Here is a 15,608-nt window from a genome sequence, read left to right as displayed (position 1 = left end):
GAGGCCCGACAAATCCTGATTACACCATTTTAATCAATTAAAAAACTGTCTCTTAATATTTCGCGATCGCTCTGCAGTTCCGCTGTAACCGCAGCTGTCAGGAGTCGGACTGCACAAGACGACTGGTCCACAAATGACAAATTTCATATGTTTGCTACACAATCACGCCCAACAGCAAGTCTCATAATTTACCACAAACTAACGGCAACATTTCGCTTGTGTTCCCGGTCAAATGGAGGTTTTTCTGTGGCACTGCAGCAGCATTCTGCTGTCATAAAGTAACATTACTGATCCCAGATGCTTCTTCTTATAACTTTTCTTTTACAAAAGTGTCAAAAAATATAGTAAAATTCACAGTATTCAATGAACGTCAATAATACAGACACAAAGTGGCAAAAAAGTTATTTATTTTTTCATACAGTCACCGATTAGAAATGTAAAACTCTTCTACTTATGTCAAATAAGTAAAAAGCCCTTTCACTTCAAAACGTTCTGCTAAGGCAACAGAGTCCCGTAAACCGCTGCTCTACTTTTGCTGTAGGACCATTTCATGGAGAAAGCTCTGGAAAGAGTTCTGCACTTTGGGTCGTCCGGTCGAATAACCGTTGGCTCCGGTAAGAGAAAATCGACCTGTGTGTCTTTGGGGCTCACATTTTCCGAATGGGAAAAAAAAGGTACGAATCGTGTCGCGAAGCAGATTGCGGCGGTCCGGAGGATTAAGACCGTCTGTGGGAGCGTGCACGGCTCGGGAGGGGAAGCGGAGCGCTGGGATCCCTGGAGGATTCACAGGAGGATCTTGTAGTAATCGTCCCTGTAGCTGTACAGGACCACCACAGCCACCCTGGAAGGAAACACTGGCCCGTTAGAACAACTGCAATATGAAAAACATTAATAAAAGAAAGGAAGAAAAAAAAAAAAAAAGATGGAGAAATGGTCCAAATGGAACATCTCGAAATCAGAACAATCCAATTCAGCTGAGCGGCTTTCCTGGAACTGGGATTTCTCTGGATTAAAAGTCCAGCTCCATAAAAGAAATAACAGAGTTCGACCCTGGCGGGAGTCTGCGTGCAGGGAGGCCGAGCCCCATAACTCATCGCAGAAATGAAGAAAACTTTAATGCTTAAATGTGAAAAGTCTGTCAAATTCCATCAACTGAAGAATCGTCGTGCTCCAGTTCTGCTGTCTGGAGGACAACATCAAAACATCTCTACGTTTTGGGAGTCCGTTTCTACGGCAACGGCGCTCGGAGCTTCTGAGGCAGCTTTACCGTGTGAACGCAGAGCTATTCTGAAACCAAAACCCCGAAAACCCCTGAACTTCCACCAAACTCCACCGTTTAACGCCCAAGCTGAACGGCAGTCACTCCCATGACCCCCCCTCCGCTCCTCGGTGTCGAGATCCAGACACCAAAAAGACCAAACAAGGCAAATCCTTGGTTAAATTTCACCCCAGGAAACGGGCTCAGCTGAGGATTTGGCGCCGTGCAAAGCGGTAGTTATCCGTCTCACGGCCGTCTTTGAAGGGGCCGACTGTCACTGCTCCACCTGCGCTGGGTGGGCTCGGCGCGGCTTTGGGACGGCAGCTGACTGCGAAAGAAGGAAGTCTGCCGCTTCGTAAAGGTGGTCGTTAACATATTTCACCGTTCAAACTCGGGTATTGTTTTAGGAAAAATAGGTCAACAGAGGGAGGAGGAGGAGGAGGAGGAGGAGGAGGAGGAGGAGGAGGAGGAGGAGTGGAGGTTCATCACAGAGCAGCTCAACAGGTAAATGTATGAAACTCATGGTGAATGAATAATCACAGATTTCAGACTTCGGTCACGGTTTTGACACAAATCGAGGTGGCTAGCTTTCAGCTCGGGTCTCAGAGTCGTGTTCCTTTCGTGATTCTGAAAGATCAATGTTTCCTTTGAAATGTTTACAGTTTTCCAGCCCCTTTACTGGCCGGTTTTGGTGCACGAGAAGATCTTTTGGCAGATAATCCAACAAGATCTAACCAACAAAGATGTCTTTCCTCCATGAAATAATGGACACGTTTGTCCTGCAAACTACTTCAAGGCTATTATAAAGCTGAATTGATCCAGAATTGTTCCACATTTTCTAACCTCAATGAGTAATTTCAAAGGTTTTCCTTGTTTTGGGATTGTTGCTGCTATAAACATGTTAACTGTATCTATAGATACAGTTGACATGAATTTAGTCCACATTTTATACTAACATTTGTATTTATTTATAGGCTACATGCAAATTTGTTGTCCAATAAATGCAAAAGATAAGATTTATAAATGTTCCATGCACATTTCATTAGTTTTGTTAAATAAGTGTGGTTGTAGTTTCTCATGGCCGGCATTGGACACTGACTTTGATTGCATTGTCTTTGTCTTCAACATCGCCCTCAGGCAGAAATGAGAAATTGTTACTCAAATATTACCTGTCATAACATGCAGACTCCAGTCAGCCACCGCTGTTAGAAATGCTCCAGTAAAACTTCTTTTTCTCAGAATCAGCTACTTTTCACCTCACATTAAATTCTAATGTCAATAACAGAGACTGAATTCGATTAAGTGGAAGATATCCTCATTGGAAGCACATTTCTTTCAGCTCGGAGGTCTCCAACACGTGGCCCGTGGTCCACCGGGAGCCCCACAGGGACCGTTTCCACTATTTAATTTCTCATTCGAGTCAAATGGTTCAAATTTCCGGCCAAATCAAATTACAGATGTCCCGCCTCCTCCGTCAATTAGCTGTCAATCAAACATCTGCACCGTGCTGCAAATAGAAACATTCACCAGCATTCAGCAGCTTCTGAGTTTTTGTCAAATGATAAATACGCTTTAGAATAAATCCCTGTTTCTATGGAGACTGAGTGGGAGGTTTTCGATGCAAATATCAAAACGTCACTGTCCCATAATGCCTTAAACTATTTAATTTTGCACTAATTCTAACAGGTTAACATGTTAGCAGCTGTATTTGACTAAGATAAAGCAGAACCTGGCACGGATAGTTCTGTGTTTATATTCTTTTGACAGAGCACCACGGAGAGCCGTCCCACATTTCACATCTGATTTCATTTCGCGACGAGAAATCTACCATTCAGTGGTTTCAAAACGTGAAGTAACCTAATAGAGTTTTAAATCTCCTCTCTCCGGCTTTTCTTTGGCCGTCCAGCGAGGGCGGCCTCCTCCGTATCGCTGTCTCTAGGGGATATTTTCAGAACTGGCCGCCTGCTTGCTTAGTGAAGCTGCGGTCAGCCGCAGGTTTTGCTTTGGTTTTGGAGCGGCTCCGCTCCGTCACAGACTGACCGCCTGGCAGGTTCTACTGGAGGAAAGGTTTGGTGGTGAGGGCTCCTGTGTGACAGACGAATAATCAAAAAAACAAACTCAAATGTGCACCAGTTAGGTGAAAATGCATCCAATAAGAGAGGCGGGAGGACCTTTTAGTGATCTTCAGGTGGTGGATCTCCTCGCAGATGGACTTGAGGTACCGCTGCTTTGGGAGACGAGACAGCAGAGTTTTCACGCTGCTGTTGAACAGATCTTCACTTTCGAACTGGAAAACAAGAAGACGACGGCTCAAACTCACTCAAACGGAACCAATAAGAAGAGAAGAAGAGCGTTCTTTGCTTTAATATACTGTCACTGCACAAGATTCAGCAGCTTTTCCACTAAAGCACACAGCGATATTGAAGAGCTGCCAGGTGATGAAAGTTATTCAATAAATCCAGGTATCGTATTCATGAGAGGAGCTCTACAAAGCTGGAACACAAAAGGAGAAAGAAAGAGGTGTGAAAATGTCGAGATGAACATTAAATCAAACTCGCTGACCTCAAACAAAGCAAAGGGGGGGGGGGGGGGGGGGGGGGGGGGGGGATCGGGTTTTATCACGGCCGAAACTGTACAGACCGTCTCCCAGCAGCCTCGCAGGGCGCCATTTCCCTGGTGTTTGTTAACAGGCTTCAGACGGCCGTTTGGAGGGATGAATGGAGCTTTCTCATGCGGCGGCCGCTCCATATATTTTTACATGTCAAGAGTCGCGGGGAAGCGAAGCCACAAGGCAGCGGCGGCTTGGAGACTTCTTTGGTTTCTCGTGCGACTCGGGGTAATTTGCTGTATTTAAAACAGGCCCTTCCTGCCGGCCTGGCTACACACACTCTGTGTATCGTCACGTGTTGTCTTTCACACATGTGCCGACTGTATAGGTGGCCCTTTCACTTATTGAGAGAATTCCTTTCGCTTATATAACGGCGGTGTTAACAGCAAATTTTTCACTTTCGTCATGGTTCCTTATAGTTTAATTAGTCTTTTTTCCTGAACCTCGGTTGAAGGGAACGTGGGATTTTACGAGCTCGGTCTTTGGGTGAACGTTAGGAATGCGAATATTAAAGGGGAACGGTCGTTTTTACAATCTGGACCTTATTTCACATTCGTCACAACAACATTTACGCACCCGTTTGACTTTCGTGTGATTTGCAGTTGGTTCGGAGATAATTAGATGCTCCCATATCCATATAACGGCAGCGGGCGGGGCACCGACATGCAGCCGTTACAGACGCTCTTTTCTCTTATGTTTGTTGTGGTGTGGTAGATACATGTAAATTTATTAAGTCAGCATCACTTAGCGCTATTGGGAAGTCTGTAAACCGGCTAGATTGAGCAAATCTCAGGGAACTCTGAAGCGATGATGTCATCACACTGCGCCGTTGCGCACTGTTTGTTTACATGGAAGTAGCGTCTCTGCTCTGCAGTCAGACCACGGCATCTCGATCGGCTTTTTTAGGCAGTCAGAGTTTATTTTCAGCTGGTTGTAACTTTGGTACAATGGTCTGAGTGTGCATATATCCTGCTGTGAAAGTGAAATGACCAGCTGGACGTCACCGAGCTCACAGGCTCCCACTTTGTGACCGGGATTTATTGAAGCTATGGCTAATAGCGCTCAACACGGACCCCAGCATCAAAGTTCCAACTTTACCACATTTGGATTATCGGGTGTGTAGTGCTCACTTCACATCGGAGGACTTCTTCCCAGTCCAGGAATGAAATGAAGGCCAGAAGATCCAGAGAATGAATCTCAAAAAGAATGCCATTCCAGCAGCTGCAGGAGGAGAGCAGGTCGAGGTAACGTGATGCTAATAATATTCATTTTTTCCTTTACTAATGTCTAGAGTTGGCTAGAATGTTATAAACTTGTTCCTACTCCTTTTGAGCAACAGTGTACAGAATATTTTACTGTTTATGTACAACTCTTGTCATTGACAGATATACTTGTATCATCCTTTGTTGTTGCTCAAATGAACTAAACAGTAAACATCCCAGCCTCTAGGCATTAGTAAAGAAAAAAATGAATAGCATAGCTTCATGTTACCTCGACCTGTCCTCCTCCTGCAGCCGCTGGAATGGCATTCTTTTTGAGATTCATTCTCTGGATCTTCTGGCCTTCATTTCTTTCCTGAACTGGGAAGAAGTCCTCCGATGTGAAGTGGGCACTACACACCCGATAATCCAAATGTGGTAAAGTTGGAACTTTGATGCTGGGTTCCGTGTTGAGCGCTATTAGCCATAGCTTCAATAAATCCCGGTCACGAAGTGGGAGCCTGTGAGCTCGGTGACGTCCAGCTGGTCATTTCACTTTCACAGCAGGATATATGCACACTCAGACCATTGTACCAAAGTTACAACCAGCTGAAAATAAACTCTGACTGCCTAAAAAAGCCGATCGAGATGCCGTGGTCTGACTGCAGAGCAGAGACGCTACTTCCATGTAAACAAACAGTGCGCCACGGCGCAGTGTGATGACATCATCGCTTCAGAGTTCCCTGAGATTTGCTCAATCTAGCCGGTTTACAGACTTCCCAATAGCGCTAAGTGATGCTGACTTAATAAATTTACATGTATCTACCACACCACAACAAACATAAGAGAAAAGAGCGTCTGTAACGGCTGCATGTCGGTGCCCCGCCCGCTGCCGTTATATGGATATGGGAGCATCTAATTATCTCCGAACCAACTGCAAATCACACGAAAGTCAACGGGTGCGTAAATGTTGTTGTGACGAATGTGAAATAAGGTCCAGATTGTAAAAACGACCGTTCCCCTTTAACACCTCCTCAGAGCGCGTCTGTTAACTGCGCCGTGCGTCTGCGGCGTACGTGAGGCTTGTTAAAGGACTCCCCCAGGTCTCCCTGGGTGGAAAAAGTGCAGGGGGTGTTCCCCTCGCTGCCTGCGAGGAAGGAGCCGGGATCCCCTCTTCCTGTCTGGGACGTTCTTTCCACTCCCCGCCCGGCCGTCGGGGGGGGGGGGGGGACGGAGGGACGCGGGCCTTTTATTAACTGCCACGTTTCTGATTGAGCGCGACGGGAACAAACCTCCAGAGCCAGGAAGTTGATCAGCGTTTCCTTCTGAAGGTCCACCTGTGGAATAAAGAGGGAAAAAAATCGCAACGTGAGGGCTTGAACAAAAAAGGCTCCAGGCTCACTCTGCGACAATGCAACGGTTCAGAAACAATAGCTCGAGCATTTAGGGAAGGAAGCCGACGATACAGACATAATCAGCCGCTCTGTACAACAAGGTGCTTTAAAAGTGAGCGCTGCTGTTTGTTTTTGTAGAGAAGCTAAACAATCACGCAGAGAACAATACACTGAAAACATTATCGACGGCCTGGGCGTTTCCAAAACGTGTTTTTTTCAGATCATTATGCAGACATAGCAACAGAAGGATTTTTTTTTTCCCATTATCACGTATAATTTTTCATCTCCCTGCAGAAGCGAGTTTGTATTTTGGGTTCATTCAGGGAATAATATCCGTTTTTAAAACTGGTGATTTAGTCTGAAAGCTGAACACAATGATTATCTGTTGCTGATGAATGAGGAAGTGATTTTTGTTTTTGCTTCGGGGGGGGGGGGGGGGGGGGGGGGAGGGGGGGGGAGGGGGGGGGGGGGGGAACGCTAATTAGTGCAACACCGCCGCGTGCATGGAAGACGTCTGCTCACCTCTTCATTATCGGAGATGACAGATTCAGAGTTTTTCCTTTGAGTTTTGTTTCCGTCATTTAGGAAATGCAGCCTGCTGCTGCACAGATATTCTGAGTTCAAACGCCGAACACCTTTATTTTCCATATTAGGAGAGTTTAACACATTTTAGTTCAGGGGCAGCAGGCAGTCCAATTTCATCTGGAGCATTCCAAACCAGTAAAATGGAGCCATAATAACCTTTAAAATACACTTGAAGTTCTTCTTTGTTGCGGTGAAAAGTACAGGAGATGAAAATGTTTGCTAAAACTAAAAGATTACTCCAGAAAGTGACTTCAATCTCAACATAAAACCAGTTTTAATGAAACCTCCTGGTGCAGAACAGAGTGAAATGAGAGCCGCTCTCCAAAAGCTGCTGCATGATGCATGTTTTTATGAACCGACGCTGGGGAGCTCAGGCACTGTCCCACCGTGAAGAGCGCAAACTGCTGTTTATTAACATGTTTATTTGCTTGCAGTGGTTTGCACTCCTGCCTCACAGTGAGAGGGTCCCCGGTTCGAGCCTCTCTGTTTGGCTTTTTGCACATTCTCCCTGTGTTTGCATGAATTTTTGAGCTTAATGAAGTGAATCTCTTGCTCCGAACCTGTCCGTAGGTGTGACTGTGAGCAGAATCCTGCCTTCGGCAGGGCCTGACCCCCCCCCCACCGCCACCCCCACTTCTTTAAAGCAGAATTAGAAGATGCATGAAAGGCCATTAAAAAGACATTAGCTGGCCTGAAAGCACACGCCGTCCCCCTTAAAAGCATTAGAATAATGGACTTCTGGGTCCGCTTTGTTCCTGACAGACGTGGCTAACTGCTCACCGGCATCAAGGTGACTGTGTTTTGTTCCCAGAGCCGGGTTTGCTGACGGAGTCCAGATCCCCGCAAGGGACCACAAACATATCTGGGATATGCGGTGATATGCTAAATAAGAAAAGCAGCCATAATTTACTTTGAGAGTATCTGGCCATAAATCTACAACCCGACCACAAATAAACTCAACATGGCAGCGATTAACCCACCCGCCCCCCCACGCCGGGTACCTTCTGTTTAGTGTTGTTCGTTCTGCAGCGAGTGGAAAAGATTCACGTGCGTCTTACCTCCAGCAGGGGAGTTAAACGGCGGGTAAATAGCTATAAACGGGCCGCTCGCTCGCAAGTTTGTTGTTGCAGCTATCAGGAGTCCCCTTCATCGCTCGGTGATTTCACACACCAGTTGAAAAGATAAGACGGGAGAGCCGAGAGGACAGGACGGGTCTGGCGGGGGGCGAGAAACGGGAAGGATAAAGCGGGAAGGGTAAACAAACACATGACTTACTGCCAGAACTTCAATGTCACTGCTCTTGTTCTGCAAATTGCTTCCAAGATTCTGTAATCTGCTTGTGATCTGAAAAACAAAAAGATAAAGCAAAAATGAAAGAAATGAGCAGAAGCTAATAATATTTCTCGCCATCATCAAAATGAAAACATTTCCGCACGCAGTATTATCACAAGCGAATACTTGGTGTGGCTTCAGGTTGCAGGCGCCGCAGTATCGATGAAAACTGCTTTAATGTTTCAGTCACACACATTCAAACAGGGTGACGGAGCGGCTGTAATAAGGTCATCATGGGTGGAAGGGAGGGAGGACGCCACAGTGCTGCAAGGTAATCTCACCACACATTTACGGGGGTGTGTTATGCTGTGAAGGTTCCCCATCCTCTTGATGATTTTATAATCTTTACTTCTGATCCATTGAAAGGTCATTAACCAACATTTATCCAATTGAGTTAATATATAAACTGGACGTTTTTTCAGATCAAACTAAAGACTTTATCCAGTTTTTCCACTGAATTCAATTTAATGAAATGTCATATACAGTATATTCATGTATTCATTTTATTTAGTGACTGCTGCTACCTTGGCCAGGCCTCCCTTGCAAGAGAGATCTTGACCTCAGTGGGATTTCCTGACAAAATAGAGGCGACATACAAGCAAATCATTTTTCAGAGCCGCATGAGGCACATGCTCCACGAAACCACGGCGGAACACTCTCCAACACTGCGATCGCAGCTTTTATTCTCTGGTTTATAATAAAGTAGCAAAATTAGTTGTGCTTGTATTTTCAGAAATGTGTGTGAGATAGTTCTACATCCATAATGATATTTTTCAGTGATTACAGATTAGCATGAGTGAATCAAATGTGTGTGTAATGTGATTTGTGTGAGATTGGAAGGACCTCTAAATGCCTCTGTCGTCACCTCCACCTCAGACACACCTCTCAGTGTTTCAGAGAAGGTCTTGCTGCCAACAGTGGGTTTTATTTGCCCTCGGTCCAGACTCACAGGCTCCCTTCTGTCCTGTCCTTCGACTTTAATGATACATTTGAAATCAAAAAGCCAAACTAAAATCATTCTTGGGGATATGAATACTGTATCTGTGAAGAGACTTGGTGCAGGACCACAAGCCTGAAGGCTGGGACAGAATGGACCAACGAGTCTACATCAGGTTACAGACAAATATCTTTAGCTAAATCCATTTGTGATAAAAAAAAACTGCTGCCTGAGATTCTGAGGCAAAGGCAGAGACGCTTAGGGTCCTTGGAGGATTTATGCTGATTCATGAATGCACAAACAAAACATTTACACATGCACAAACTGTTTTACACACACATTTTACTCAAAACACACAAATGTGTGCACTTTAAGTTAATTATGGAAGAGGCATTAAACCATTTATAGGACAATTAATCCAAGTATTTGGAAATGAAGAATTTCAACACTCAGGATATTTCAAAAGGAACTTTCTTTTAACATCAATGTTTATATTTTTTATCAGTCAGACTTGAATAAAATAATTACATTTTATTTCTCGGTAATAAAAATTTATTGGAAAGTTTAAATGACCTTGCATTAGTCGCCACTGCTGTTATTGTTCATCTAGACACAGTACGACTGCCAAAAACATTTCAGAAAAGTTACATTTTTTCACTATTTCGAGAGTGACGGAGTCGGAGCATTTTCAAAAAGCTCCGCCTTGGAAGCCATTTTGTAAAAACTGTGTCGTCATGTAAACGGAGCCCAAAGTTGAAAATACATGGTCATTTTCACCATGAAGGATTAACAGGCAATAAAAACTGAGGAGAAACGATCCGGGCTTTGGCAGAGCAGGAAGATTTCCATCATGATTTAAACTGTTGGGAAAAAAAAGGATGAGAGATGTTGGAGGAGACGGGACGGTCGGCCGATGAGAAGCCTGGACTCAAACCACTGTCACTGCATTGTGAGGGCCCGCGCGTAAAAACAACTCATGAATCACGCTGTCAGACGGATGGAAAAAACTGACCGGTTACGTTCAAACCTTAGCGACAGGAAATAGTGAGAGAAAATAAGAAACACACACACACACACACACAGGCATAAATCTGGCGTTTGCGTCACTGACCTGGGTCTCATAGCGCCGTCTGGCACTCGCCGAGACTTTCTCCGGACTGATGACATTTACATTCAGGTTGGTGCTGCCGCTGCTTCCATGCTGCTCCGAGCAGCCTGCGGACCGCAGAGAGCTCAGTCACTGCTTCTTAAACGTGTAATCACGTTCTCAAAGGCACACGGCGGCACGCTCCAATCCGCCGTCACTAATCTGTCATCCGGTTTAATCAGGGGAGCTACCTGTGAGTGAGTGAGTGTGTGTGTGTGTGTGTGTGTGTGTGTGTGTGTGTGTTTGAGCCAGAGCTGGTGTGAAACTTAACACCATCCGTCAAAGTGGGAAATCGGTAAGGTGCCAAAAAAAAGCACACTAAATACTTTACAAATAACACATTCAGTGGAGTCAAAGCTTAGCTGTGGGAAAAACATAGGAGTGACTGTATTGGGACGTCACACACACACACACGCACACCCAGCTGACTGTTCATACAGAGTTTTGACTACCTGTGCTGCTGAGCTGCGAGCCTTTGGGGTTCTGGAGAGTCATGCTCTCGGAGATCTCTCTGCAGGGCCACAAGGAAAACATTTAGAAGAACAACCTCCTCGAGTCGTTAGCAGACATTTGAGCGGCACTTAAGCCCCGGCGATGTCTTTACCTGATGTTCCTCTCATCGGAGAATTTGGTCCTGCACTTCTGAATGATGTGGTCCACCAGGTCGGACTCAGGAATGCGCTTTTCAGACTGTCTGTCCTTCTCGAATGATTTTACCTGAGGACGGTAAATGGCTTTAGCATGCGCTGCGATATCGGACCTTTCCAGAACTCCGCCGGCTGGTTCCGATAGTGAAAAACACGCGGCTGGCTTCAAACGCAGCCACTCCCGAGCCAAGTGTCGTCTCTGTATGGGACAGAAAGTGCAGCGCAGCAGATTCCCTGATTGAAGAAGCTGGTTTACCTTAACGTAGTTCCCCTCTTTGTCAGAGACCAGGGCCATGCATGTGATGCCGGCCAGCCTGCAGTGATCCAGCAGCGTCTCCTGGGACTGAACACACGAGAAGATGAAACGCAGACGGCAGAACGTTAGATGGAGGCAGGACAACTTCTGGGACAGTGCTAACAGATTCTTGCTCAAAGACAACTTGGACAGGGTTCGATGTGGGATAAAACGGCGCACTTTGGGATTTAAGATGTTTTATTCTCCTGCCTGAGCCACTGCGGTTTTGTATGACCGAGTGCGTGAGTGAATGGGCCTTTTGAAAAACGGATCATTTTACTCGTTCAAACTGGTGTGAATAAAAAAAAAAAAACCAGGTCCTTCAAATCTGAAATATACCGTTTAAATTTAAAATAAACTGGACATCATTATCCCTATAAAAGACCACAAACTGAGGATGTGCATGGCACCATTTCCTCATTTTCTAAGTTCATTTCAAGGCGTAAGGCCTTTCTGTGTGGAGTTTGCAGTTTTTTTTCTTTATTTGCACAAAATAAGAACGTAATTTAGAAATAAAACCTGTGCAGGAGAGGAAAGAAGCCCAAGGGGTATATATGAAATCCCCCCCATCAATAAACAAGACCTGAATAAAAATAAAGGCAAACAAAGGAGCAAAGCCAATCTAAACCACACAGCTGATCGACTCAGAATGTGTATAATGCATTTAAGTGTTTCTACTCATGTCCTTAATTAGAAAAGAGAAAATCTAATGCTCAGGCTCTTTCTGAAGGGATTTAGTGAAAGTGCTCAGTGTTGATGTTTTGGATGAAATCGCAGGAAGCTTGTTCAAATTGTTCAGCTGCTTTCTTTGATTAATAACCTGAGGCTGATGAGCCCGGCTGAGGAGCGTTACACAAATGACATAACTGCGCCATGACTTCCAACAGCTGCCGGGAGGCTGAGGAAACGGCACGACGAGCTCATGCTTGGCTCGATCTTCTCAGTCTGGACTGTGGCCTAATAGCGACGTTTACTGTGCCGCTTGTTCATTTAAACTCAGTTTCATTTGGACCCGGAGGAGCGGGCAGAGCGCCGGGACCGGCGGCCGAGACCCAAACGCATTCAGGTAATGCGCTCGACCGTGACGGTGCACATGTACGCTCGCGTCTGCGTCGGCCCAATTTCTTCTCATTAACTTCAGCCGGGCTCGAGCAAACCCTGCAGTGTGTCGCTCGGACTGTGTGTGTGTGTGTGTGTGTGTGTCACTTCGCCTGGTCGTCATGTCAGCTTTTACATACACTTCCTCTTTTCTCACCACTTTCACACCGACAAGTCGGATTACATCAGCGGTAAGCCGGTGCCTCCGGGCAGAAGAGCAGCTCGGGCCTTTGAAGGATTTACAGGAGGCGGTTCATATGGAGTACGGCTCTTGCCGTGGCTTTATGTTGTGTGATCAGTGCCTGACCATCTTTGAGCAAGGTGCTGTGGACATCGTGCTACCGGCCTCACACCACCGTCAAAACAACTAAAAAAAGAAAAACTTGATAACTTCAAACGGGGAGTCAAAAACTAAGCTGTGGGGTCGGACCTGTAAAACAACACCATTATAAAGAATGAATAATTAATTTTATCTTACTAAAAACTGAGCGCACTTTTCCTCCCCTTGTTGGTCAACTCATCTTTCTCTTGTGTCTGACTGCAAATGCGTTCGCTCAGTAGTTTTGTGACATAAGTGAATTTATTGCCGACTCACCTATTTTTAAAACAGAAAAAAACGTTACATCCCTCAGAATCAAGAGGACTCGGTGACTCCCCATCAATCTTTGACGGCCCCCGTGGGAGTCGGGCCCCCCTGGTTGGAAATCCCCGACCTAATGGACGCTACAGCGTCTGAAAACCTTCGGTCTTCTCTGTCTTTAGAGGTTTTCACACTATTTTAAACTGACATGGACATTTTGGGATCAAACTAACTGAAGTGAGCTTGTCTCCTCTGATTTTAAAATAATGTTTTCATCCCAACATAACATTTCTTAACTTAAGGTGGCATGCAATAAACATCCTGTGTCCAGAACGCACAAGCTCATACAAGCTTAGCGTTGAATGCGAATTCTGGAACTGTACTAAATGCTAAATGTCGGGAACGTGTACCAACGTTTTTCCCGAAATTGTCAGGACATTCCCTTCATCAATAAATGAATGCAGACATGTTTTCTGGCAGAATGTGTAAAGACACATGTAGATCATTCCAGACCGAACTGTTGTGGACATGATGTTCACAGTACAGTGTAGAAAGTTTACTTCTGGCCCGTGGGTGGAGATAATCGGGGGAGTGTGTGTGTAATTCAGTTTTCTAAACAGCGTGAGAGAGAGAGAGAGAGAGAGAGAAAAAACACATGGATTTCTTCAGAAAGATGCCATCTTTCTACATGCATAATCCGACTAATAACCATTTCCCCATCAACCGTGCCCTTCCAGACTCTTTCAGAAGGTGGCTGATCGCCGTGCCAGGAAGAAACAATGACAATCATGAGGGCAAACAGTTACTCAGTGCAGAAGTGGAAAGTTAAGCCAACAAACAATAGGTCATAATGAGTCGAGGAGGAAAAAACAGGAGGAGCTGGAAATGTGTGCAAAAGGCGACCGCAGTTTACAAAAACAGGCCTGTGATCAGTTTGTCACCTAATTACGAAGAATGGGAACCGAGGCGCGGCATCACACGGTTTGGATAAACAGCCTCTCTTTGAAGGGACTCATCTCGGCCTGGATCTCCTCCAGCGTTAACAGGCACGCAACAAAAACCTCCAGCAGAACAGAAGTGTGTCGAACGTCACACCGACATGGAGTCAGTCGCTACAGACGGGACTTTGTCCTCCGGGCTCAGTCGGTCAAAGGCAAGGACGGCACCCACTCCGGCATATTTACGATTTCTGATGCTGTACCGATAAGTCTACAGCCGACAGACAGAGGGTATTCCCCCCCACCCCCAAGTCAGGCGTTGCCCTCTGTAGGAGGGGAGAGGCCACTGCAGGGCGAGAGGTGAGAGGTAGGGGTGCTCAGGAAATCACCCGTTTTCCACGGAGGATCCCGTTGTTTGCCCAGAAATGTGACTGAGCTTACACAAACACGAGGGCTCAGTTCCATAATTATTAGTGGGTGAAGAAAAGCCCCCTCGGAGCTCCGTTTGAACCTCTGCATGTACGGTCCTGTCTCGCCAACATCCTCCCCGCAGATCGTTTTCCTTTCACAGGTCCGAGTAACAAGACAGAGAGTGACTCAGCAGAAACTCAACTCCGCTTCCTTGATCTGAAATATCAGAGTTTCTGCGTAACGGCTCAGATTTTACTGGGATTTTAAGTCTGTTATTTTCCGTGAGGTATTCCCCACAAGTTGCGCAACGATTATCGACAAATCATATTCAAAACGACATTCTTGAGTAATTCCAAACTTTTTTCAAGTTCATTAAGAAAGGGTGCAGACCCCCTCTCTAGTTCTGATTTACAACATGCTGGTGGACACACCCACTCTCAAAAGTAAGAGACAATTTCCCTGGTCTGTTAGAGATTCTAGTTAGTGTCTCCTTGTGGTTTCCTTTGTCTTGTGTAGATCTATTTTTGGGAACCTCAAATTAGGCAAAACTGACTTTTCATCTCTGGCAGCACAAAGCGCTGCCAGGCCTGCGGTCGGAAACCACCGGTTTAAAGAAGAGACTATAAAAGAAACTGACTGGATTGTTATGATATAGAAAAACCAGAATAAATCCATCTGATCCATCACTGACGAACAGTAAATAAAAGCTGATTAATAGAAATCAATGAATCAAAGTATTTCTATTGGTGTTCCACAGGGATGTGTGTTAGAACCCCTCTGGATTCACCTTTACAATAATCTCCTCTTTTTAAGTTATTTTATCTATGGTTTTTCCAGAAAGACAAAAGGATTCCTGCTAGAATTACAAATCATTTTCAAATAAGAAAAAGATATTGAGATCCACAGGCAGGAAAACGCATCCAGGATCTCTTCTGTATTTTAAGTAAATTTGTATAAGTAAAGAGAACTGAAGAGAAGACTTTCGAATCACGAGCAGGAAGGAGTCGGGCTGCTGACCTGTGAGACGTCGTAGGCGATGTCTGCAGAGACGCCGGTGCTCCACAGCTTCTGGACGACACTGATGGCTCTGAGCATCGAGGACTGACCCACCGGGACCACCAGGGCATCGCAGGAGCTCACTGTCGGCTAACACAACACGAAATACAATTGCATACAGAG

General features: G+C 45.5%; 1 protein-coding gene across 1 annotated transcript in view; it reads right to left on the bottom strand.

Annotated features, from left to right (window-relative positions):
- Positions 1–408: 408 nt before the first annotated feature.
- eif2ak4 (eukaryotic translation initiation factor 2 alpha kinase 4) overlaps positions 409–15,608 on the bottom strand; it is a 29,288-nt gene continuing 14,088 nt past the window's right edge. Inside the window, exons 31-39 of the mRNA XM_030116977.1 lie at positions 15,447–15,575; positions 11,364–11,450; positions 11,065–11,177; positions 10,913–10,971; positions 10,425–10,528; positions 8,320–8,388; positions 6,358–6,402; positions 3,430–3,545; positions 409–841 (exon numbers count right to left, since the gene is read on the bottom strand). Of these exons, the coding sequence (XP_029972837.1) occupies positions 784–841; positions 3,430–3,545; positions 6,358–6,402; positions 8,320–8,388; positions 10,425–10,528; positions 10,913–10,971; positions 11,065–11,177; positions 11,364–11,450; positions 15,447–15,575 (780 nt within the window). The 3' untranslated portion in view covers positions 409–783. The remainder of the gene's footprint in view (positions 842–3,429; positions 3,546–6,357; positions 6,403–8,319; positions 8,389–10,424; positions 10,529–10,912; positions 10,972–11,064; positions 11,178–11,363; positions 11,451–15,446; positions 15,576–15,608) is intronic.

This window comes from Salarias fasciatus, chromosome 19 (genome assembly GCF_902148845.1).
Source record: "Salarias fasciatus chromosome 19, fSalaFa1.1, whole genome shotgun sequence".
Lineage (NCBI taxonomy): Eukaryota > Metazoa > Chordata > Actinopteri > Blenniiformes > Blenniidae > Salarias > Salarias fasciatus.
Note: the sequence above shows the minus strand (reverse complement) of the source record. Positions and strands in the feature narration are given on the sequence as shown.